General features: G+C 36.7%; 1 protein-coding gene across 6 annotated transcripts in view; it reads right to left on the bottom strand.

Moving 5' to 3' along the window:
• LOC129392909 (POTE ankyrin domain family member B3) overlaps positions 1–6,630 on the bottom strand; it is a 41,982-nt gene extending 35,352 nt beyond the window's left edge. For 4 of the 6 annotated variants that reach the window (XM_063595682.1, XM_055097214.2, XM_063595683.1 and 1 more), the window contains exon 1: positions 144–6,630. In XM_063595682.1, the coding sequence (XP_063451752.1) occupies positions 144–664 (521 nt within the window). In that variant the 5' untranslated portion in view covers positions 665–6,630. The remainder of the gene's footprint in view (positions 1–143) is intronic. The other 2 variants (XM_063595684.1, XM_055097216.2) reach the window with 1 other exon arrangement.
• Positions 6,631–25,259: the final 18,629 nt, after the last annotated feature.

The raw sequence follows: 25,259 nt of genomic DNA, 5'->3' as shown, positions 1-25,259 counted from the left end.
CTGACCTCTCTGAGGTTTCCACACCCAGGGTGGTGTGGGGCCTGCGGAGGAAGAGAAAGCCTGGCTCCTCCCTCCCTGTGCCAGGAGGGTATGTCCCCATCATCCCTCCATGTCCCGCCTCCTCCCATCCCAGGCCCGGTTACCTCTTTTGCTTGTCCCTCTTGTTCATGTCAGTGTCCCTGAGCATGACGATGAGATCCTTTCTGGGGACTTTACCCCACCAGGCAGCTCTGTGGAGCTTGTCCAGATCTTCTCGACGGACGTGGTACCTCGGCTCCATGAAGGCGCTGTCGTCATAGTCTCCCCAAGTGCCCACGTTGCTCTTGCCGCTCCCCCTGCAGCAGGGGAAGCAGTGACAGCACCACTTGCCCATCTTGCTCCTGAGTGTCTTCATAAAGTTGTTGTCATGGTCTCCAGAAGTGCCCACATTGCTCGTGCCGCTCCCCCTGCAGCAGGGGAAGCAGTGGTGGCAACACTTGCCCATCTTGCTCCTGAGCGTCTTCATAAAGGAGTCGTCATGGTCTCCAGAAGTGCCCATGTTGCTCTTGCCGCTCCCCCTGCAGCAGGGGAAGCGGGGGTGGCACCACTTGCCCATCTTGCTCCTGAGCTCAAACGGCTTCTTCACAGCAGAGGCAGCGGGCATTGAACAAACCTCAGCCACCATCTGCTTTTAACAGCCAGGGGAGGCCGGTAGTAGCGAACAGATCGCGTCTACCAACCAGTTTCACCAACTAGCAGGAAACCCTGGGTTTCCAATCTGTTTGAAGAGAAAGGTCAATCCCAGCCAAAACTTGCCAACCCCAGCAAGGGAGCCCAGCCCACCCCACCCAGGGAAAACCCACACCCACCCGGGGAAAGCCCACGCCCACCAGGGGGACCCCACGCCCACCCCAGGAAAGGCCAAGCCCCCCCTCCCAAGGAAACACCCAGCCCAGTCAAGGGAATGCCAAACCCAGCAGAGAAAAGGTCAAGCCCAGCAAAGGAATGCGAGGGAGGAAACGCCAATCCAAGCAAGAAACACCAGGCAAAGCGACTAACAGCCAAGCCAAGCTAGGAACGCAAGGCCAAGCGAGGAACGCGAAGCGAAGCGTACCCGTTACAGGTAAGCCAAGCCGTTATGCGCGTGCGGGGCGCGCGTGCGGGGCGCGCGCGCCTCAGACGTTATGCGGCGTGCGCGTGAAGCGTGCGCGTGTCATTGCACGTGGTGCAGGAAGTGGCCGATGTGTGCAATCCGCGTGCGCAAGTCTTGGCGCCACAAATGTCAGTGACAGCCTTGCGTTACTGGCAAAGTTCATGGGAGTTGGCCCAGCTTTCTGGCCACTGAGGAGAAGCCTGTGGTGGGAAAAAGCCTCTTGAAGCAGGACTGGGGCTAGAGCGCCTGGAACTCGAGGATGCTGACAGCCTCCTCTGAAGAAAGCCCCCAAGACACTAGTGGTGGCGCTGTTGCGGGTGGCCGCTGCTGCAGCTTAGAGCTCTGGTTGGCGGAGCTGGATGCAAATGGCCTCAAAATCTCCGACCACAAGACGCCCACGGAGCCCAGGGCCTGCCTGAGGCGCCTTCCACACCTGCTCCTCCTTGGTCCGCACCCAGAACACAGGGCCATCAGCAACGGGGCACTCGGGGCCACAGAATCGGGGCTGGGCTGCTAGCTCCTGCTGTGGTGCCCCCTGCCTGGTGTCCAAACCAGGGCCAACAGCTGTGGGGCTTCTGGCCCGGGGTGCTTCGCTTCACTGGCATGCAGTAGGGTTGAGGTGCAGGCCGCTGTCTCCAGGCCTGCAAGAGGGGGGGCTGGGAGGAGCACCTACCACTGATGGGGAGATGCAGGAAGGCACCCCCACGTGCAGATCCTGGGAACAGGACACTGCCAGCACCAGGGAGCCAGATCAGAGCCTCCCTGGCAGCCTGTGAGCTGGACCCAGGCAGTGGCACCTCGACCCTCCTGCTGGGACCTTCCTGCTGTGCAGGCTTATGCAGCCAGGTTCCAGGCTGCTTCACCCATACTGCAGGTGCTTTAGTGTGGGAGGAAAAATGCATTCTGGCCAGGCACTGTGGCTCACGCCTGTAATCCCAGCACTTTGGGAGGCTGAGGCGGGCGGATCATAAGGTCAGGAGATAAAGACCATCCTGGCTAACACGGTGAAACCTCATCTCTACTAAAAATACAAAATACTAGCGGGCATGGTGGTGGGCGCCTGTAGTCCCAGCTACTGGGGAGGCAGGAGAATGGCGTGAACCCGGGAGGCGGAGCTTGCAGTGAGCCGAGATCGCATCACTGCAACCTGGGCGACAAAGCAAGACTCTGTCAAAAAATGAAAGAGAGACAGAGAGAGACAGAGACAAAGACAGAGACGGAGACAGAGAGACAGACGGAGAGAGAGAAAAATGGATTCTAAGCCTGGGACACCGACCTGCTCTTGCCAACAAAAGCAGAGGGGAAGCCAATTACAAGTGCAAAAAAAAAGTTTTTATTTCAGTGGGATGAATGTCTAGGTGTGCAGTCACTGGAGTAAACGTCACTGGGACATGCTGTGTAATTCTTTGTGTACATTGCTGAGTTCTACTGCTAATGTTAGCCCATTTCATTCATGAAATTGGTAATTTATGACATCCCTTTTTTCTTTATCATTATTAGTTAAGGTTTGTCAATTTTATAGATATTTTCAAAGAACCAGCTTTATTTCTTTGCTTTTCTTTGTTGTTTTCTTTTGGCTGTTTCATTTATTTCTGCTCTTATCCTTATTATATTCTTTCTTATATTTGTTTTGATTTTATTTTGCAACTATTTTCTACTTTCTTGATGTGATAGCTTGAATTTTTATTTGAGAGATTTCTACTTTTCTATTATATATATTTAGTGAAATGCATTTTCCTCTCAGCACTGACGTCAACTGTGTTAAATCAAGTTTGGTATGTTGTATTTTTATTTTTATTCAGTTTAATATATTTAATTGTTTCCCTTGAGACGTTCTCCTTAGAAGTGTGCTTGCTGTTTAGCACTATTCACAATAGCAAAGACATGGAATCAACCTAAATGCCCATCGGTAATAGACTGGCTGAAGAAAATGCAGTACCCATACAACATGGAATACTATGCAGCCATAAAAATGAAGGAGATCATGTCCATTGCAGGGACATGGATGGAACAGGAAGCCATTATCCTCAGGAAACTAATGCAGAAACAGAAAGCCAAACATCTAATGTTCTCACTTATAAGTACGAGCTGAACAATGAGAACACATGGACACAGGGAAGTAAGCAACACACACTGGGGCCTGTGGATGGGGGAGGGAGAGGGAGAGCATTGGGAAAAATCTCTAATGCATGCTGGGCTTAAACCGAGGTGATGGGTTGATAGGTAGGGAAAACCACCATGGCACAAATTTACCTATGTAACAAACCTGCACATCTTTCACACCTACCCCAGAACTTAAAATAAATAAAAATGTAAAAAAAAGAACTAAAAAAGTATGCTGTTTATTTTTCAAGTATTTAAGATTCTGCTGTTATTTTACTTTTTTATTTTTAATTTGATGCCATTTTGGCTGGAGGATACATTCTACAGGATTTCAGTTTTTAAAAAATTCTTAATGTTTGTTAAAATCCAGGATACAGTCCATTTTGGTTTATGTTCTGTGGGTACCTAAATGTTCTGCTGTATTCTGCTGCTAGGGGGTGGAGCCTGTTTTTTTCTTCTTTTTTTTATCTCCAGGTACAATTTGCCCTATGAGACACCTGATATAGTAAGTAGCCCATCAGGTATCCAGCAGTAAAAACTAAATTAGTGGAAGGAAGTCCTGTCCCAACTGGTTTGACATATTGTGGCTGAATTTTTAGGTTTTAGTGAAAATAATAATGATGGCTTGATCTTCAAAGTTTTTTTTTTTTTACCATTTCCCAAATAGCTGGGGATTATCGTAGTGTAACCACTTAAAACTCTGATGAAATGTGGAAAGAATTTCTTTTTCTAATTGATACTTTGTGAGTGCAACTACTTTGCATTGTGCAGAGAGAAAAAAATATATTCCAGGCATTCGCCAAATCAAAAGTGCACGAACAAGTCCCTAAATTTCTTCCTGTCCTCAGATTTCCACCATAAAGTTTCAGACCAAATAAAAAATTGTTTTTTCACTAATTTTCTTTGAGGAAATGTAAGAGAAAAAAAAGAAAGAAACAAGTGTTTTGAGGGGTAGAATTTTGGCAATTATATGAGATTGTAAAATCCGAATGTGGATTAGCTTCAACCCATCAAAGATTCAAGAACAGCTACAGTTCTAAGAATGAGCCAAAAAAAATGGGTATGCATTGAGGGGAGGGAATTAGGAAGGGAATTTATAGCCATTCAGACATTTCCCAACATTAAGCCTTCATGAATTTTGCATTGGAAAGAAATATTTAAAAATTAAGAAACTCAGTATCCAGTCCACCCTGTGATAAATACTGCAATGTGCCCAAGCATTCCAATTTGAGCATGGCTTTGTGCTTTGCCAATCATAACAATGGGAGATAGAAGTAATAAGAGCCTGCATGAAGCACTGTGCTAATGATAATTTTCCCAGTAAGAACAAAAGAGAGGCCATTACTTTTAAACATCATTGAATATAATCAAACACTGGGTAGGCTTGTCTGTATTTAGATTTTATAACTCTACGGTTATAGCTATAAAGTAAAAAAGACATATTATAAAATTTCTGTCATTAAGAAAACTATTTATTATTACAAATGTGAATTTCTCTAGATGGTAAATTCTTTGGAATTAGTTGACTTCATGTAAGTTGATTTGTTCAGTAACACAGAATAGACTTCTTGTAAATAGGAACAAGTGTGCATCTGATCAAGATCCACTATTTTCTTATACGTATATCCCTTTTCTGCCTTCCCTCAGAATACTATCTTTCACAAAACAACACACATCTCTTCCACCAACTTCTCCCCCGAATACTGCATATTCGATCAGTGTCCACAAATGTTAGATACCGAATGTTAAATTACTATTAGGTTCGCACAAATGTAGTTGTGATTAATGGCAAAAATCGCAATTATTTTTGCACCAACCTAATAGTAACATTGAAACACAATATTAGTTATTCAACATCAGAAAGATCTTCCAGAACAGTCATCACCACAGATGGGCCAAACTATTATTTGTAGGGCACTGCAGTAAGTTAGAATTTTATCAAATTCATAAATTAATGGATATTTTGTTAAGGGATATGAACAGCCTATAGTATAAATTTGAGCTATACATTGTTGGGAGAACAAAATAGTAAAACGATATAATAGTAGCAATCACGTGGTGACCTTTCTGTCACACTTACAATTTTCAATGCACTTGTCTACTTATTATTTCATGTGTGGATGGGTTAGCTGAGTGGCGGGGCCATCAGATGTCATATATACAGATGACTCCCTTCTATACACCATTCTGCCATTAGTTGATGTCTATTTTACTTTTGCTTTTCCCTTCCCATTTCACTACTAGTTAAAATCCTAATCTTGAGTTCTAAATCACACATAGTTTTACTCATGTGTAGTTGTACCTGACAAAGAATTACACTACATAAATTCCATCCATTAGAGGTGTGGCCGAATGGACAGAAAACCATTAACATTGATTACTTCAGTGCATGTGGGATTGCAAATGCAGATGAGAAGGAGAAGGTTTTTATTTTTTCTTTATATAAGTTTACCTTATGTATTCTAATGCAAGGCTCAAGTATCATTTATAGTGAAACATTAAAATGTTCTTAAAAGTTCATGTCCTTAATGTTCTGTAAAGAAAGCATAAACTCATTTATTGCAAGAAATGCAACAATTTATTTCATTCCTCAGATTATTGATCCTAATATAAATAAAACTGTTCTGAACTTGCACAGAGATATTTAAACAAACAAAAACTAGAGAAGAAGTGAAAAAAAAAGAATGCTTTTTAAATTACTTAATCATTGTTGATGGACTGAAAACATCCAACTTACATCTCCTGAATTAAATCTGATATTTTCCTGGAGAGTAGTGAGGAGTAGTTGAGGGTAGATAGAAAACAGAGTGTATTTTGAAAAATGTAAAATTTAGAGAAGCTTAATTTAAACACTCCCTGTGTGTCAAAGAGCTATTAAATAAAATTTTCATGATTTTAATGTAAGTCAATCTGAACTAGCATATGGTCTAAATTTCTCTTAGGTTGCACATGGATTTAAAATGTAGGGGGAAAAGATCACTTGGCAAATATGCTTTTGGTTTTGAAAAACTTCCAAATGTTTAAAAAGTACTTTTCAAATCAACCATACCCATATGCATCCAGGTTTTCTCATTCTCACCACTGAAGGATAAAAAGAACTAGAATTAAGGCAAAATGGATGGAGAGGTCATACATATGCTGTAAAACTAAAAATCAGTTGATTCTTTAGGGAATTTGTTAAAAAAAAAATTTAGTCCTTATGGCAATTTAACCCAAAGAATCTAACACTTATTCTTAGTGGCTTAGGATCATGGATGATATTAATCTGTCAGAAAATGATTCTATGACTATTTCCAGAAGTGGAAAAGTGCAGAAATAGAAAATGCACATGATATTGCTATTTTATTTTGTTCCAAGTCTTGTTACTATTGGTGGAAAACAGTGTTCCAAAGGAATGAATATTTAGATAAATTATGGCATGAAGAATCAGTTTCAATCGTTTATGCATAGATACATTGATAATAACTGAACATCTTTGGCATCTGGCTTCCAGATACAGTGACGATTCCCTCATGATATCTAGAAATTAAATAGATGTGCATGAACACTTTAAAAAATGTAAAAACATTAAATGTCAGTTATTTTGAAATAAGTTATATTTTTAAATAAGAAGCATTGTTAATTAAAAATTAGAAAATAGAGAGCTATATTTGGACAATTACTCAATGTTTTTTCCAAATAACAGATGAAATATATTTTGACTTTTTTTGTTTTAAATAAATGCAAATATATAGATGCAAAACAAATCAGACATTGCTACAAATGAAATATGTGTGCTGTCTGTAATTCTCAAACATTGAATAATATTCAGTGAACTTCAACACATGCCTTTGGTGGCCCGTTAAAATTCATTATAATGAATTTTGAATTAGATTCCAAAATGAACACACTATTTTCTTAGCTTTTAGTGTCGGTCGGTTTTTTCTATTTTCATTTTTTTTTTTTTTTGACTGAGGTGGAGTCTCACTCTGTCACCCAGGCTGGAGTGCAGTAGCGCAATCTCGGCTTACTGCAAGCACCGCCTCCCAGGTTCAAGCGATTCTCTTACCTCAGCTTCTCAAGTAGCTGAGGTTACAGGTGCGTGCCACCACGCCCAGCTAATTTTTGTATTTTTGGTAGAGATGAGGTTTCACCATGTTGGCCAGGCTGGTCTTGAACTCCCGACCTCAGGTGATCCACCCAACTTGGCCTCCCAGAGTGCTGGGATTACAGGCGTGAGCCACTGCACCTGACTGGTTTTTTTTTTTTCTATTTTCATTACTAAGACTAAACAATAGTTATGTGACTGAATACAGCTGATCATTTTACCAACTCCTTTCAGCAAATTCATTTTGTCATTTTAATTAAGTACAAATTTAAGAAGTGAATAAATATAGATACTATAGCACATATATTTCCCAAAACATAATATGTGTGTGTGTGTGTGTGTGTGTGTGTGTGTGTGTGTGTGTGTGTGTGTGCATTTGGGAAATAAAAGAGTATTATATTTTACTCAAACAACATCAAACATGCAGTCAGGTAAGTTTGATGAAGAAGGTAATATTTCAGCCTAAGAATGAGAATTCTGTAAGACAATGTGTTACTTTATAGTATCAGTTATGTGACCCTTCCACACTGATATTTTGGGTGCAATTGCACCCTCTTTGCCATATACTCTTGGGAGAATAGAAGGTTCTTCACATTTTTCCATTCATTATAACTTCTCCTGTAGGACGGCCCACAAATACATTTCCTGGACTATATTAAGGAAACAAAAGCAAACAAATATGAGAAAATAATAAAGGTAAGTGTCTGGGAGGGTGGGAAATCAAATTCAGTGGGGTTTAAACTATATCTCATACAAGTGCCCCAAAGTTGTGCTTTTGGAGAAATTCACCTTGGATAGAGACATGGTCAAGTGATATATTCCCTTTACCTTTTTTAAAAAACAATACATAGCTATATCCTTGGAAGAGAGGCAAGGAGTGCTGTAAGGGTGACTATCTTTGATTTCTGTTGTGCTTCAGAGGAAGTGTAACTTTCTTAAAAGATACCTTGACTTTTGTCATATTTAGCTATTCGTTCCTTTTTATTTAGGAAAAAAAGTCTGAGCCTGCTGTGGCTTGGGCTCTTATTATCTTTTCTTGGGCTTCTTGGATCTCATAAATGATAACTCTACTTTTATTGTTGCCTTCTCCAAAGGAACCTGAATACCAGCGTCACCTTCATTTACTCTAAAGCATAATTCTCTGCCTAAGAAAACCCCTATAGCTGACATTTACATTTACTTTATACCTCTCTTAATCTTTTGAAGAATGCCTCTCTACCTGTTCTGCATAGTAAAGTTCTAATTAATTACAACTATGAAACAGATATTTCCTTCTTTTCTTATGTTTTATATATTGAATTACTTCATTATTGCCAAGCATAATCTATCTGCTTTGCTAAATTATTCAATATAAGCTTGCCTCTTCCATTAGACTTTGGAATTCCTGAGATAAGAAATTACGTTTTATTCTGAAAGTGTGCTTAAATCAATGGAAAGATGGTTTGTCCAAACAGGATATAGAGGAATAGAGTTATTCTGTACACAGCCACCTTTAGTTGCAAGAGCAGCTAGAAATAGGAGTTATGCTACCTTTTTAAAGACATGTCCTCAGCTGGGCGCAGTGGCTAGTTCCTGTAATCCCAGCAATTTGGGAGGCTGAGGCAGGCGGATCAGGAGGTCAGGAGATCGAGCCCATCCTGGCTAACACGGCGAAACCCAACTCTACTAAAAAATAAAATAAAATAAAATAAAATAAATTAGCTGGATGTGGTGGTGAACGCCAATAGAGGCAGAAAATCATTTGTTTTAACATCCATTCATGTCTGTAAAAAATTCTAAGTACATTGGAAATGAAAGGGAACCTCTCCAGTCCAATAAAGGGCAATTATGAAAAACCTATAGCAACCATTATAACATATGATAAAATCTTGAATGCATGCCCCTTTAAGATTAGGAAGAATGCAAGTATTCATGCTCTCACCACTTCTATTCAACATGTGCTAACCACTGAAATAAAGTTTTTTTTTAAAGGTATTAATATTAGGAAGAAAAAAATAAAAATCTATTCATAGAAGAAATATATGTGTAAAGCATACTATGGTGTCTTTAAATAACTATAATTTACAAGGAAATTTATCAAGGGTTGCAGGATACAAGATCAACATTTAAAAATCAAATCTTGGTGAGAATGTGAAACAACTATTAACTCTGAAAAATGAAACAAAGTAAACTTAAATGTTCTTCTTCTTCCTTTGATTTTTTTGTATAAAGTGTTAAGGATATAAAAATATTAGAAGTCATGCCATAAAAGTAAAAAAAGAAAAAAAATTCTCTTTGAATTTTTATTTTTTGACTTTTCTTTTTTTTTTTTTTTTTTTTGAGACGGAGTCTCGCTCTGTCGCCCAGGCTGAGTGCAGTGGTGCGATCTCGGCTCACTGCAAGCTCCACCTCCCAGGTTCAGGACATTCTCCTGCCTCAGCCTCCTAAGTAGCTGGGACTACAGGCGCCCGCCACCACGCCCAGCTAATTTTTTTTTTTTGTATTTTTTTTTTTGTATTTTTTATTAGAGACGGGGTTTCACCGTGTTAGCCAGAATGGTCTCAATCTCCTGACCTCGTGATCTGCCCACCTTGGCCTCCCAAAGTGCTGGGATTTAAGGTGTGAGCCACCGTGCCCAGCCATTTTTTGACTTTTTAATAACAGTCCTTCTGACTGGTGTGAGATGGTATCTCATTGTGGTTTTGATTTGCATTTCTCTAATGAATAGTCAAGCTGAGCATTTTTTTTTCATATGCTTATTGGCCGTATACATGTTTTCTTTTGGGAAGTATCTGTTCATATAAAAAGTGGTAATATTTTTTGAGAAAAAAATGAATAAATTCAGAGACAAACTCTTTTGTTGGTTAAAAGTAATATTATTGAATATATACATGCCAATGCATAAATTGAATACAATTTAATAAAATACCAGTAATACTTTTCATTGTAAAATTAATTCAAGATTATCTAGAGGAAAAAAATCTATCCAAGGTGATAAAACTTTCCTAGAAGGATTAAAAAGTCTCCATTTTGAGAACTATTTTAGATCTTCAGATTAATTTTATCTTATGTATTAGAGTGAACATTAAGAGGTGAATAAGATCCCGGATTATATGCACAATTATGAAAAAAATCATGTTTTTAAAAGTTTTGGTGGCAAGACTAACCTACTCCAAGATGGGGTTATTATTCCACCTAAGAATGTATCTAACCTCATTCATTTTGCTTCCTTTCTCTATTTTCCTTTGTGCAGCTCTCTTTATCATTGTTTTCTTTTTGTGGTTATATGGATTTGTAGACTGTGCATTTATATGGACTGCCATGCGAGCTGTCACAGCCCAGGCAGTGGAGTGTGGTTGGCTTGTGGGTAGTAAGAAGAATTTACCAACAATTGTATAGATTTGGAAAGGAAAGCTGTATTAGATGGAAAGAACGCTGCAGAGGAGTGCAGCAGGGCTCCTCAGCAAGAGAGGACTGAGTACGCCACTGCAGTAGATTTTTCCTTAGGGTATTTATGGACCTTAAAGTGGGAGCTTAAGGGTAATTTTTACCATATTAGCCACATAGGTCATGGTAAACAATTACATTTATAGACATTTTGGTGCCTTGATGTCAGCAAGGGTTGCACAATGAGTTTAGAATACATGCATTCCAGAGATGCATAGAAATTCTGGTTACTCACAAATTTTTGGAAAAGAAATCTCATACCAGATGCCAGCTTTACATAATAGGGATGTCTAATAACTTCTGAATTCCTTGGATAAGGAGTTCTGCCTCTGGATGGTCTTGCTCTCCTCGTGGACTAGTATCTCTCTGTCTCTTCACCTTTTTTTTTTTTAAGTCATACGACTATCTTTCCATTTATGCCTCTGCTAGTCTTTCTTTTCCCTTTTCTCTTGATTTTTATTTTGATTATTGTAACTTTTTCTGTACTTCTCTCTCTCCTTTCTTCTTTCTTTCCTTTTTCTACTCTTACACTTTGTTTTTGAACTGTGAAATAAATTAGAACAAATATATTTGGTGCTAAATTATGTTTATTACCCCCAAATCTGTGTTCTTATTTCACTTGTAAAGTGACCCATAAACTCAGTGTTTTCTTTAAAGCAAAAGATTAAAATAATTATAAAATAAAATAAAATTAATTTGCATTTATTTTTTCTGACTCAATTAAGTTTTAAAATTAATAATCTTTAATGGAAAAATGTTTGTCATCCTTGTTTTAGTTGAGCAGAGTGAAAGGGAACAAATTACAAATACCAAGATCATGACACATCTTTTCATGCTATGTAGGAGGTCACCTTCCCTCTAGCAATTGTTCTATCCTATACCAAGAAACTATTTTCTCTAAGAAGAATTATGCAACAGTATTCATGAGCTTTTCAATATTTCCTTTGCTAATACCCTTATCACCGTCAACATCCTACAACTGAGTAAGGTGCTTATCTTGCATGCAAAATTTAAAGGCGTGCCCAAAAACTCAATAGTAGAGACAAACATTTTAATCAATATTTTGAGAAATCAAAATTAATTTTAAAATTTGTGATAAAGTACCAAATTTTAAGCAAAGTCAGGATCAGCAACTGCCATGTTGAGCCACGTTGGAACCTGAGGCAACAGGAAAAATAAATAATATTGGTGAAGTCTTTTTTAAAAATTATACTTTAAGTTCTGGGATACATGTGTAGAATATGCAGGTTTGTTACATAGGTAAATATGTGCCATGGTGGTTTGCTGCACCCATCAACCTGTCACCTACATTAGGTATTTCTCCTAATGCTATCCTTCCCCTAGCCCCCCGACCCTGTGACAGGCCCCCGTGTGGGATGTTCCCCTCCCTGTGTCCCTGTGTTGTCATTGTTTAACTCCCACTTAAGAGTGAGAACATGTGGTGTTTGGTTTTCTGTTCCTCTGTTAGTTTGCTGAGAATGATGGTTTCTAGCTTCATCCATGTCCCTGCAAATGACATGAACTCATCCTTTTTTATGACTGCATAGTATTCCATAATGTATATGTGACCCATTTTCTTTATCCAGTCTATGATTGATGGGCATTTGGGTTGGTTCAAAGTCTTTGCTATTGTGAACAGTGCTGCAGTAAACATACATGTGCATGTGTCTTTATAGTAGAATGATATATAATTCTTTGGGTATATACCCAGTAATGGGATTGCTGGGTCAAATGGTATTTCTGGTTCTAGATCCTTGAGGAATCGCTACACTGTCTTCCACAATGGTTGAACTAATTTACCCTCCCACCAACAGTGTAAAAGGGTTCCTATTTCTCCACATCCTCTCCAGCATCTGTTGTTTCCTGACCTTTTAATGATCACCATTCTAACTGGCATGAGATGGTATCTCATTGTGGTTTTGATTTGCATTTCTCTAATGACCAGTGATGATGAGCTTTTTTTCATATGTTTGTCGGCTGCATAAATGTCTTCTTTTGAGAAGTGTCTGTTCATATCCTTTGTTCACTTTTTGATGGGGTTGTTTTTTTCCTGTAAATTTGTTTAAGTTCCCTGTAGATTCTAGATATTAGCCCTTTGTCAGATGGATAGATTGTAAAATTTTCCTCTCATTCTGTAGGTTGACTGTCCACTCTGATGAGAGTTGTTTTTTTTTTTTCTGTGCAGAAGCTCTTTGGTTTAATTAGATCCCATTTGTCAATTTTGGCTTTTGTTGCCATTGGTTTTGGTGTTTTAGTCATGAAGTCTTTGCCCATGCCTATGTCCTGAGTGGTATTGCCTAGGTTTTCTTCTAGGGTTTTTATGGTTTTAGGTTTTCTGTTTAAGCCTCTAATCCATCTTGAGTTAATTTTGTATAAGGTGTAAGGAAGGGGTTCAGTTTCAGTTTTCTGCATATGTCTAGCCAGTTTTCACAACATCATTTATTAAATAGGGAATCCTTTTCCCATTGCTTGCTTTTGTCAGGCTTGTTAAAGATCAGATGGTTGTAGATGTGTGGCATTATTTCTAAGGCCTCTTTTCTGTTCCATTGGTCTATATATCTGTTTTGGTACCAGTACCATGCTGTTTTGGTTACTGCGGCCTTGTAGTATAGTTTGAAGTCAGGTAGTGTGATGCCTCCAGATTTGTTCTTTTTGCTTAGGATTGTCTTGGCTATACAGGCTCTTTTTTGGTTCCATATGAAATTTAAAGTTGTTTTTTCTAATTCGGTGAAGAAAGTCAATGGTAGCTTGATGGGGATAGCATTGAATCTGTAAATTACTTTGGGCAGTATGGCCATTTTCATGATATTGATTCTTCCTATCCATGAGCACAGAGCATTTTTCCATTTGTTTGTGTCCTCTCTTTTTCCTTGAGCAGTGGTTTGTAATTCTCCTTGAAGAGGTCCTTCATATCCCTTGTTAGTTGTATTCCTAGGTATTTTATTCTCTTTGTAGCAGTTGTGAATGGGAGTTCACTCATGATTTGGCTGTTTATCTATTAATGGTGTATAGGAATGTTTGTAATTTTTGCACATTGATTTTGTATCCCGAGACTTTGCTGAGGTTGCTTATCAGCTTAAGGAGATTTTGGGCTAAGATGATGGGGTTTTCTAAATATACAATCATGTCATCTGCAAACTTTGACAATTTACCTCCCTCTCTTCCTATTTGAATACGCTTTATTTCTTTCTCTTCCCTGATTGCCCTGGCCAGAACTTCCAATGCTGTGTTGAATAAGAATGGTGAGAAAGGGCATCCTTGTCTTGTGCTGGTTTTCAAACAGAATGCTTGCAGCTTTTGCCCATTCGGTATGATATTGGCTGTGGGTGTGTCATAAATAGCTCTTATTATTTTCAGATACGTTCCATCAATACCTAGTTTATTTAGAGTTTTTAGCATGAAGGGGTGAATTTTATCGAAGGCCTTTTCTGCATCTATTGAGATAATCATGTGATGTTTGTCATTGGTTCTGTTTATGTGATGGATTATGTTTACTGATTGGGTATGTTGAACCAGCCTTGCATCCCAGGGATGAAGCCAACTTGATCATGGTGGATAAGCTTTTTGATGTGCTGCTGGAATCGGTTTGCCAGTATTTTATTGAGGATTTTTGCATTGATGTTCATCAGGGATATTGGCTTGAAATTTTCTTTTTTATGTGTGTCTCTGCCAGGTTTTGGTATCAGGATGATGCTGGCCTCATAAAATGAGTTAGGGAGGAGTCCCTCTTTTTCTATTGTTTGTAATAGTTTCTGAAGGAATGGTACCAGCTCCTCTTTGTACCTCCGGTAGCATTTGGAAGGCAAGCTGATTAGCAACCTTAAATCCATCTACAAAGTCCCTTTTGGCAATTCAGGTTAACATATTCACATTATAATGTTGTAAGGTCTTATATATACTTGGTCTATATATAATTCATTGTTCTCAAGTCCCTTATATTGTCAGTTGTTTTCTGTGCTTCTCCAATATTACTTAGATATTACAGTTTTATAATTTGTTTGCAGATTTGATCTTCAACAAAGCTGACACTGGGGAAAGGACACACTCTTCAATAAATGGTGCTGGGAAAATTGGATAGCCACATCCAGAAGAATTAAACTGGACCACTGTCTCACTATGTACAAGAATCAACTCAAAGTAGATTAAAAACTTAAACAGAAGACCTGAAACTATAAAAATACTTGAAGAAAACCTAGGGAAAAATTTCCTGGACTTTTGTCTAGGCAAAGAATTTATGACTAACACCTCAAAAGCCACAAGCAACACAAATAAAAATAGACAAATGGGACTTAATTAACTTAGAAAGCTTCTGAGCAGCAGAAGAAATAATCAGCAGAGTGAAGAGACAACCTCCTGAATGGAAGAAAATATTTGCAAACTGTTCATCTAATAGTGGACTAATACCTAGAATTTACCAAAAACCCAAACAACTCAACAGGAAAAAAAAAATTCCACTGGAAAGTGGCCAAAGGATATAAATAGACATTTCTCAAAAGAAGACATACAAAAGGCCAAAAGATATATGAAAAAATGCTCAACATCACTAATCATTATATAAATGCAAATCAAAACCACAATGAAATATTATTTTCCCCTAGTCATAATGACTATTACTAAAAACAAAAACAAAGCAAAACAAAATATAACAGATTGAAAAAGGAACTCTTCTACACTGTTGGTGGGAATGTAAACCAGTATAGCAACTGTGGATAACATTATGGCAATTCCTCACAAAAGTAAAAATAGAATTACCATTGGAAACAGCAATTTTACTACTGGGTATTTACTCAAAGGGGAAAAAAATCAATATACCAAGGGGATACCTGCACTCGCGTGTTTATTGCAGTACTTTTCACAATGCAAAGATATGAGACCAACCTAAGTGGGGGTTTGGGCTTATGAAGGTGATAGTAAAAAGACTCAGGGTTTGTGAAGTTGGTGAGGGATTTTGCAAAGCTCTTCAAACTGCATGCAGAACTGTTGACCAGTGAAGATGGCAAGGTGGACGGCTCAGCAGCCAGGGATGTGCTGGTGTGCAGGGGCAGTAGCATGATGTGCAGGTGTACCCAGCAATGTTTGGGGTACTCAGGTCCCAAGTGGTGCTTGGAAGAGGTGATGAAGCTCTGAAATAATTTCCGAGCATGATCTATTATCAAGCCAGTAACATACAAAATACAGAATATTTCATGAAGATATCCTCCAATAAAAATCATGAAAAAATAAAACAGCAAACAAAACAAACCAACAAAAAATGTGGTGTATATACACAATGGAATATTATTCAGCCATAAAAAAGAATGAAATAATGTCATTTGCAGCAACATGGATAAAACCGGTGTGAAATAAACCAGGCACAAAATGGTAACTATCCCATGTTCTCACTTATATGCAGGAGCTAAAAAAATTTCATCACATGGAGGTAGAAAGTGGAAAAATAGATCACAGAGACTGGGAAGAGTGAGTGGAAAGGGCAGGGGAAAGAATAAAGAGAAGTGCACTAAAGGATAAGATAGGAGGAATAAATGGAATGTTTGATAGCAGAGTAGGATAACTATACTTTAAAAAGTATTGTACTGGAGTGACGAACACCCTAAATATCCTGACTTAATCACTATGCATTACATACACGTAACAAAATTCCACACGTATCCCATAAATTTGTACGATAAAAAAAGCTAAAACCAAAACATAAAGCAAACAAACAAAATGAAATAATATTTCTAATTCTTGACTACTTTAATCTGATTTTCCTTCAGACAAATTTTGAAAATTATTTTGTGAACTCAAAAATATCTCATGGTTTATTGAGTTTCATTTTATAGGAGGGAAAATGTATGTGTTGAACGATGTTGCATTTTTCTCCAATACCATAATAAGTATTTAAATTTATTTGTCAACTTTTTTCTTTTTTTAGAATAGTATAGTTTTTGTCATTTATAAACAACACATTTCTGTTTAAGATTATTCCTATTTACTTTATATAGCCTATTGTTCATCTGAATAGGTTCTTTTTGGCTACATTTTAACATATTACATTTTAATATATTACATATTTAATATAATGTTAAATATATTTATTTAACAATTAAATATATTTAAGTTCAATATATTTATTTAACAATTAAATATATTTAAGTTCAATATATTTAAGTTCAATATATTTAATTGTTGAATAATTTATAAGAAGGTTATTGAATTTATTTTCTCATTTTGAAATTTTCCCTTGTACTGAATTATCTGGGTTTACTTTTTAAAATTCTACTTTATAAAATTATCTTAAAGTAAAATGGACCTTTTCTTTGTTCTGGTAAACAATCCATTAATTTTAGCATATATATAGATTATGTAATCAGCACCACAACCAAGATATAGAACAGGTTACTAATACCAAAAAACTCCTTCATGCTCTCTCTTTCTGAATTATTTTTATTTCTATTCTTTTTCTGTTTATTCTCTTGCCTTTTCCAGTATTACTCTAATAATAATTATACCTGTTTTCCAGGATTTATACAGTTTTCCAGGATTACTCTAATAATTACTATATATCCTTATTTTTTGTCTTACAATTGGATACATATTTTAGATTTACAGCTAGACCTCTTTTTCTGTGGGTTCCATATTCTTGGATTCAACCAATAGCGGATCCAAAATATTAATAAAAAACAATACAAATAATACAAATTCAGAAAGTGATACAGTATAACAACTAGTTACATAGCATTTATATTGCATTAGGCATCATAAGTAATCTAAGATGATTTAAAGTATATGGGAGGATGTGTTTAGATTGTATACAAATATCATGCCATTTTAACTCAGGGATTTGAGCATCCATGGATTTTGGTATCAGCGGGGGTCCTGGAACCAATCTTCTATGGATACCAAGGGACAACTAGAAAACTATTAAATCTTTATACCAGTTTTGTTAAGTTTTTAAAAAGTCGTTTCCTTTTTCTTCGTAGAAGAAAAAACATCTTAAAACTAAATTTGTTTCCTTATTTCAAAGAGTGCTAGAAATGTGGTCAGCTAGGGAAGATTTTCTTGGGGTCTATTGCCAGACCTGTGGGGAATGTAGGATGGATATGACAGTTGTGAACAGTTCAGTCTTTCAGGTATTTGGGAAACAAGTCGTGCTTAGAGAGCAAGCCACAGATAAATGATTGACCTGCAGGTAAATATGGCAAGACCCTTGGCTTATGGTTTTGGGTTGTGTATCCACATCTGTGTCTTCCTGGATAATCCATTATGAACACTTCAAAAATAATGATAATTATTACAAACATCCCTGCTATTATTTCTACTATATTTTATTAAGTACTTTCCTTGTAGTAAGCATTGAACTGAATGTTTAAAGTTTATTTCTATAATTTAATTTTTACACTATTCGTCTAAGGTACTCCATACTACCTCTCTTCTCTCCTCCTGGCTATGTTGGACTTTCCAACGTCCCCCTCCTTTCTATGATTCACCTATCCCTCGAAACAGCTATCAGTATTAGTTTGTGCTAATTTTTAATGTATTGTCAGAAACTTTAATGCATGATACCTCCTTTAATACGCAACTTCCAGTAAGCAAGTATTTGCTGGAGACAAATTGCCTTAGCCTAAAAGAATAATTTTCCAATTGTTGTATTTTGAAAACTGGGTCATAAATATGGGAATATTTCCATAACTAAATAAGTAATTTTTGTTCCCCATATGCTCTGTAATTGACTGCTTCAATGTTTTCTTCTCCTAGGCCAGTCCCAGTTGTGCTTTTCTCCAATGAACATTGCTACATCACAGGTGTGCATTCCCACTTTAAATAGCAAAGACACACTTCACATTTCTTGTTGCAACTCTGTGAAAAGTTGGGTCAACATTTTAATGACTCCCACTGCAAGTAGATTATAGTGTTTAATCCTTGATCTAGTAAATGTCACTGCTTTCTAAGGGGTTTTATAATAAAGACAGGAGAAAAATATACATCCATACTACAGGCTTCTGATGCTTACTAAAGAACTATGGTGATTTCAGTAGGCTTGTGAATCTCGGAGGAAATGGTGTTTTTGATGCTAGGTGCATAACTCGTAGGTTAAAAGCTAGATATGATAGGGTCTTCAGAAGCAGTTGTGGTTTGCATTCTTCAGATAGCAAAACAATTGACATTTATTTAATAATTACATAAAACAGAAACAATGGAGGAATAGTAAAGAAAAAATTATATATAACTTAAAGACATAAAAATGAATGGTTCCATTAAATAGGAATTAAAACATTCTAGTGATGAAAAGGAGAAAAAAATGTAAATATAAACTTATGTATATGTTTAAATCAATATGAGTAGTTCCCAATAGTAAATAAATTGTCAGTAAAATAGAAATATTCAAATGTGTGAAGCTGAGGGTTTTCAATGCATTTAATATAAAAGGAACTTGTGCCATTTTCATATGAAAAATGCAATTTCAAACAGATGAAATTATTTTGGTAGTACATGGTCTTTTTCTAAATCCCTGAAGTTAAATAGATTAGAATTTTTATTGCATATGTTATTAATAATAAAACACACTATTTCTGAACAGCATTGTTAAATTTGGATTTTGAAACCTAGAAAATTCCTTAAATTTTGCCCAGAAAATATGCTTCAAGCTTTACATAGACCATCTAATATAATTCTCACAAGTAGAGGTCAAATCTTAGGCTACTGAGACATAAGTGAAGTCAAGAATACCGTAACTACTCTTAACTACCGGGCAATAGACTCCTTTTAAGAATTCTCAAATATCATTCCATGACAAAATTTAAAAATAATTTTTTTTTTTTTTTGAGATGGAGTCTAGCTCTGTCATCCAGGCTGGAGTGCAATGGCACCATCTCAGCTCACTGCAACTTCTGCCTCCCAGGTTCAAACAACTCTCCTGCCTCAGCCTCCCAAGTAGCTGGGAATATAGGCATGTGCCACCACTCCCAGCAAATTTTTTTATTTTCAGTAGAGATGGGATTTCACTATGTTGGCCAGGATGGTCTTGAACTCCTGACCTCATGATCCACCCACCTCGGCCTCTCAAAGTGCTGGGATTATAGGTGTGAGCCACTGCACCCGGCCAAAATAATTTTTCAATATTGACAAAACAATTTAAATATGTGCAAATAAATGGAGATGTAACCAGATTTTCCTCCACATGGGAAAACATGAGGTCATCTAAAGGAAAAATATTGCTGAGGGTAACATTTATTTGTATTTTTATTTTTGAGATGGAGTCTTGCTCTGTCTCCCAGGTTGGAGTGAGTGGTGTGATCTCTGCTCACTGCAATCTCCGTCTCCTGGGTTCAAGCAATTCTCCTGCCTCAGCCTCCCAGGTAGCTGGGATTACAGGTGCCGGGATTACAGGTGTCCACCACCACACATGGCTAATTTTTGTATTTTTAGTAGAGAAAGGGTTTCACCATTGTTGACCAGGCTGGTCTTGAACTCCTGCGCTCAAACCATCCGCCTGCCTCAGCCTCCCACAATGTTAGATTACAGGCATGAGCCACTGTGCCTGGCCCATTTTTGACTCTTTTTCCATTTGTTCATTCTTTGAGTTTGTAACAATGATTTTATTCTTTTCTAAGCATATTAATATTGACTATAACTTAAATATTAGTATACTGATATTTTAAAATTTTTGACATTCGTCCACCGTGTTTCACTGACATAATGAAATCTTTTTTAGTGTACCTTGTAAACTTTTATTGATGAAGGAATGAAATATTGCATTTTCAAAGACGGATAAGTTAGAATACAGGATTAGATAAAATTGCATTATCTATTATAATTAAATTATTATCAAAACTAGATAAATATTCAAATATATAAAGTGAAATATTCAAATGTGTAATATAACAAGGGAATTCATGTAGTTTTACATGTGGAAAAAGCAATTTAACTAAAAAAAAGATTTAGATGCATATAGATTTATAAATGCCTGATCTAACACTATATTTTTTTACTTAATTAATTTTGGTCTCATCAAATTTTCCAGTAACCTGGACAAATTTCCAGTTACTCAGCTAAAATTTCTGTAGTCAAAGGCTTAAATTTCATTAGGTGGCTGGCAAAGTAAACCCTACCTGGTCACAAAATTAGCTTTCATTTACTAGGACTAAGTTTCACTTGTTTTGTACCACACTTTTGACTGTTTGGTAAAGACATTGATATTCCATAGGAAATAAAATTTCTAGAACTTGGGAAGCACTGTAAATGAAAAAATTAATTTTGAAAAATAATTCTGAGTTCTTAATGTATCTTTTTTGTTTGTTTTTTCTAGTTTAAAATATAGCTTTGGGTAGAATGAAGAGAATTAAATGAGGGAGATTCTCTTTTTAAAACATGTTTCTATGAAATAATAAATTACCAAAAGTGGAGAATAACTCTTGTAGGTTACAAGAATGCCTTTTGGTTATCAGTTGTCTTATGGAATTAAGAAATTAAAAATTAAATAATTTATCACCCTCATAAGATATTAAATGGATCTTCTGAAATCATTAAAGTCTTAGTTAAGTCTAGTGTTTAACAATAGTTGACTCAAAATATTCACATTTTTGTGTGTAAGAGAAACCTTTGAGAGTTCAACACTTATTTTATTTTTAGTTTTATTTACATGCCTTATTCAGTAGAGCACACAAATGTAATGTAATCTGCCTCAATAAATGTGTATTACATAACTCGTTAAGTAGTATTCAGATAGGTGTATAATTGTATGGGCATGTGATGACTACAGCTCAATGTGTACTAATGCTAGTCAAAACCAAGAGGTTAAACTTTTCAGATTATATCTGGTAGCAACTGTTAAGTGATTCCCCCAAAAAATGTTTACCCTGAGAATTTTTAGTTGGATTCTAGTAATCAATCTTTAAGCGAATGATAAGTTAATATGTGGTTGTAGAAATATCACATTTTCAAACTCTGTAATTTTGTTCCTTTTACAATTATAAAGCCGAGTCTGCAGATGAATGGAGGGGTTCAACTATTCCAGAGTATCTGAATTCCTGTTACTTGGACTTACTGATTCTCCTGAACTCCAGATATTCTTTTTTGTGGTGTTTTCTGTCTTCTATTTAATGACCATGTTGGGCAACTACCTGATTTTGCTCACTGTCCTATCCACCTCACACCTTCACTCTCGCATGTACTTCCTGCTCAGCAACCTGTCTCACTGACATGTGCCTGTCCTCCTTTGCCACACCAAAGATGATTATGGACTTTTTTGCTCTGCGTAAGACCATCTCTTTTGAAGGCTGCATTTCTCTTTTTTTTACACCTCTTCAATGGGACTGAGATTGTGCTGCTGATCTCCATGTCTTTTAACAGGTATATTGCCATATGTAAACCTCTCCACTATTCAACAATTATGAGCCAAAGAGTGTGTGTTGAGCTTGTGGCAGTTTCTTGTTGGACAGTGGGCTTTCTACATACAATGAGCCAATTAGTTTTTCCCTCTATTTGCCCTTCTGTGTTCCCAATGTTGTAGACAGTTTTTTCTGTGATCTTCCTTTGGTCATCCAGTTAGCTTGTATAGATATTTATGTTCTTGGGACCTCCATGATTTCAACCAGTGGTGTGATTGCTCTTATAAGTTTTCTGCTTTTGCTCACCTCCTACATCATTGTTCTTAATATTGTCAGGGACTACTCCACAGGATCCTCCAAGGCTCTTTCTACCTGTACAGCACATTTTATTGTTGTGTTAATGTTCTTTGGGCCCTGTATTTTCATTTATGTGTGGCCTTCCACAAACTTCCTGGTAGACAAAATTCTCTCTGTTTTCTATACCATCTTCACTCCCTTTCTGAATCCACTTATCTATACTTTGAGAAACCAGGAAGTGAAGACAGCAATGAAGAAGAAACTGAATATTCAGTATTTCAGTCTTGGGAAAACTGCTCCGTGATACTTCATGCAATCAATAGCGATCTCCTTTGTGAGATATAATATCAACAGTTATGTTCTTAGAGCAATCAAAAAATTAAACTTAGAATTTACCTTTCAAATAATTTAGTTTAAATTTATGAAAAGAAGTCAGGGGTAAGAAATGTGCGACATCTTGACGAAAAGTTAGCGCAGTGTTTACAAACCTTTTGAGTTATGGGTCTATTTGATAATCTGGTGAAATGTAAAGGTGATTTTCATAGAAAAATGAACATATCATCAAAATTGTGAACATAAATTCAGGACTTCATAGACCTCTGGATCCTACAAACATACCTTGGATTAAGACTAATTAAAGAAACCTGAGATAAAATATGAATCTCCTGTTTTCTAATCCAGAATACTCCCATTCTGTACAGCCTTGTGGTACTCTGATGGTGTTTAGATTAATTTAGAAGTATAATTAGCAGTGTAGGACAAAACAAGTATAACACTGGAAATAGTTTTATGGGAAAATTTATACTGTGAAGAGATTCTTTTAGTTAATGTTCAACAATCTTGATTTAAGGGGTTCAGTTGTTTGAGTTCTGTGTCAACTCTGAAAATAAGAGAACAGTGCAAAGATTCAGAAATTTAACAATACAGTTTCTTAATAGGTGTTTATACCACTATCACACTTCATAATTAATATAGTAAATAATCAAATAATAATTTGTAAAGTTTAAATCATAGACAGTAAACTACTCAAATCTGACTGGCTTTCAAAATCGGGCTGAAAATTATAAGTATGATGAATTTATTTACTACCAAGACTCAATATTTGGGAAAAATATTAGCTATTAAATTAATCATAAGTTTTTCATTTCCAAAATAAATATTGCAGCATATTATTAGTCTTAGAAGAAGCTTTGTGTCTAATTTTCAACATAATATAACCTATGGAAAGAAAGGAAAAAAAGAATTTAAGAAATACATAGCATGATTCTCCCTAATTTGGTATATTATTGATCATGTTAAATAGATTTTTTATTACAAGAGAGTCTTTGGAAATCAGCCAGCCAGTCCAATTTCCTAACAGCTGAAGTATTGAAGGGCCAGAGAATTCACAGGACAGATTTAAGGCTGAATCACTGTAAGGGGCAAAGACATTTCTGTAGACAAACATGGACCCTGGAATTAAATCTTGATTCTGTCATTTCCTAGTTGTATTATCCCTGGGGATTCACTTTACCTCTCTCCCTTTTTCATCTCTAAAAATATTGTAAAAGGTAAATTAAATATTTGTCATGACTGCTTTATGGAAAGTAATACAGAATGGGTTCTAAAAATGTCCTTTCTATTTCCCTAAAACTTCTTCCCAAAATACATCTTATATTAAAGTAGTATGCCTTTGAAGAATAACTTCTTTCAAAAAAAGTCACTAGCAGGTTAAATTCGATATTCTAGTTTTAGCATGTCTCTAAGACTGCAGCTTGTTAAGACATATGACAGAAAAACGAATAGAACGTTTTCCAGTTTTTCATTACTAATATGGTTGGGGTGACAAAACTAGGTTAGACTGCATGGTATTTTGATATACTGATAAAAATGTGTCTACTTAAAATGACTGACGTATATAAAAAGAGTTCCGGAAGCAATCAGTCATCATAGATTTGAACAGCGAGTAGCATAAGAAAAACATGACTTTGCCTTGCAAAGAAAGAAATGGCATTAATAGTTTTGCCAATTAAAAGTCCAAGATAATTGTAAAACATGCTTCAACACAACCTCCAATCCAAATATTTAACATTAAATAATGTGCAGAAGGTTATGAAGAAATGTAGTGTTGGAGCTAGATAGAAAACCACATTTTAAATTTGAAACACTAATTCATTTTAACAAATTATAGACATAAAGTCCTTGCCCATGCCTATGTCCTGAATGGTGATGCCTAGGTTTTCTTCTAGGGTTTTTATGGTTTCAGGTCGAACGTTTAAGTCTTTAATCCATCTTAAATTGATTTTTGTATAAGGTGTAAGGAAGGGATCCAGTTTCAGCTTTCTACATATGGCTAGCCAGTTTTCCCAGCACCATTTATTAAATAGGGAATCCTTTCCTCATTGCTTATTTTTCTCAGGTTTGTCAAAGATCAGATAGTTGTAGATATGCGGCGTTATTTCTGAGGGCTGTGTTCTGTTCCATTGATCTATATCTCTGTTTTGGTACCACTACCATGCTCTTTTGGTGACTGTAGCCTTGTAGTATTGTTTGAAGTCAGGTAGCATGATGCCTCCAGCTTTGTTCTTTTGGCTTAGGATTGACTGGGTGATGCGGGCTCTTTTTTGGTTCCATATGAACTTTAAAGTAGTTTTTTCCAATTCTGTGAAGAAAGTCATTGGTAGCTTGATGGGGATGGCACTGAATCTATAAATTACCTTGGGCAGTATGGCCATTTTCACGATATTGATTCTTCCTACCCATGAGCATGGAATGTTCTTCCATTTGTTTGTATCCTCTTTTATTTCCTTGAGCAGTGGTTTGTAGTTCTCCTTGAAGAGGTCCTTCACGTCCCTTGTAAGTTGGATTCCCAGATATTTTATTCTCTTTGAAGCAATTGTGAATGGGAGTTCACTCATGATTTGGC

This window comes from Pan paniscus, chromosome 14 (assembly GCF_029289425.2).
Source record: "Pan paniscus chromosome 14, NHGRI_mPanPan1-v2.0_pri, whole genome shotgun sequence".
In the NCBI taxonomy this organism is placed as follows: domain Eukaryota; kingdom Metazoa; phylum Chordata; class Mammalia; order Primates; family Hominidae; genus Pan; species Pan paniscus.
This window is presented reverse-complemented; position numbering and strand designations above follow the sequence as displayed.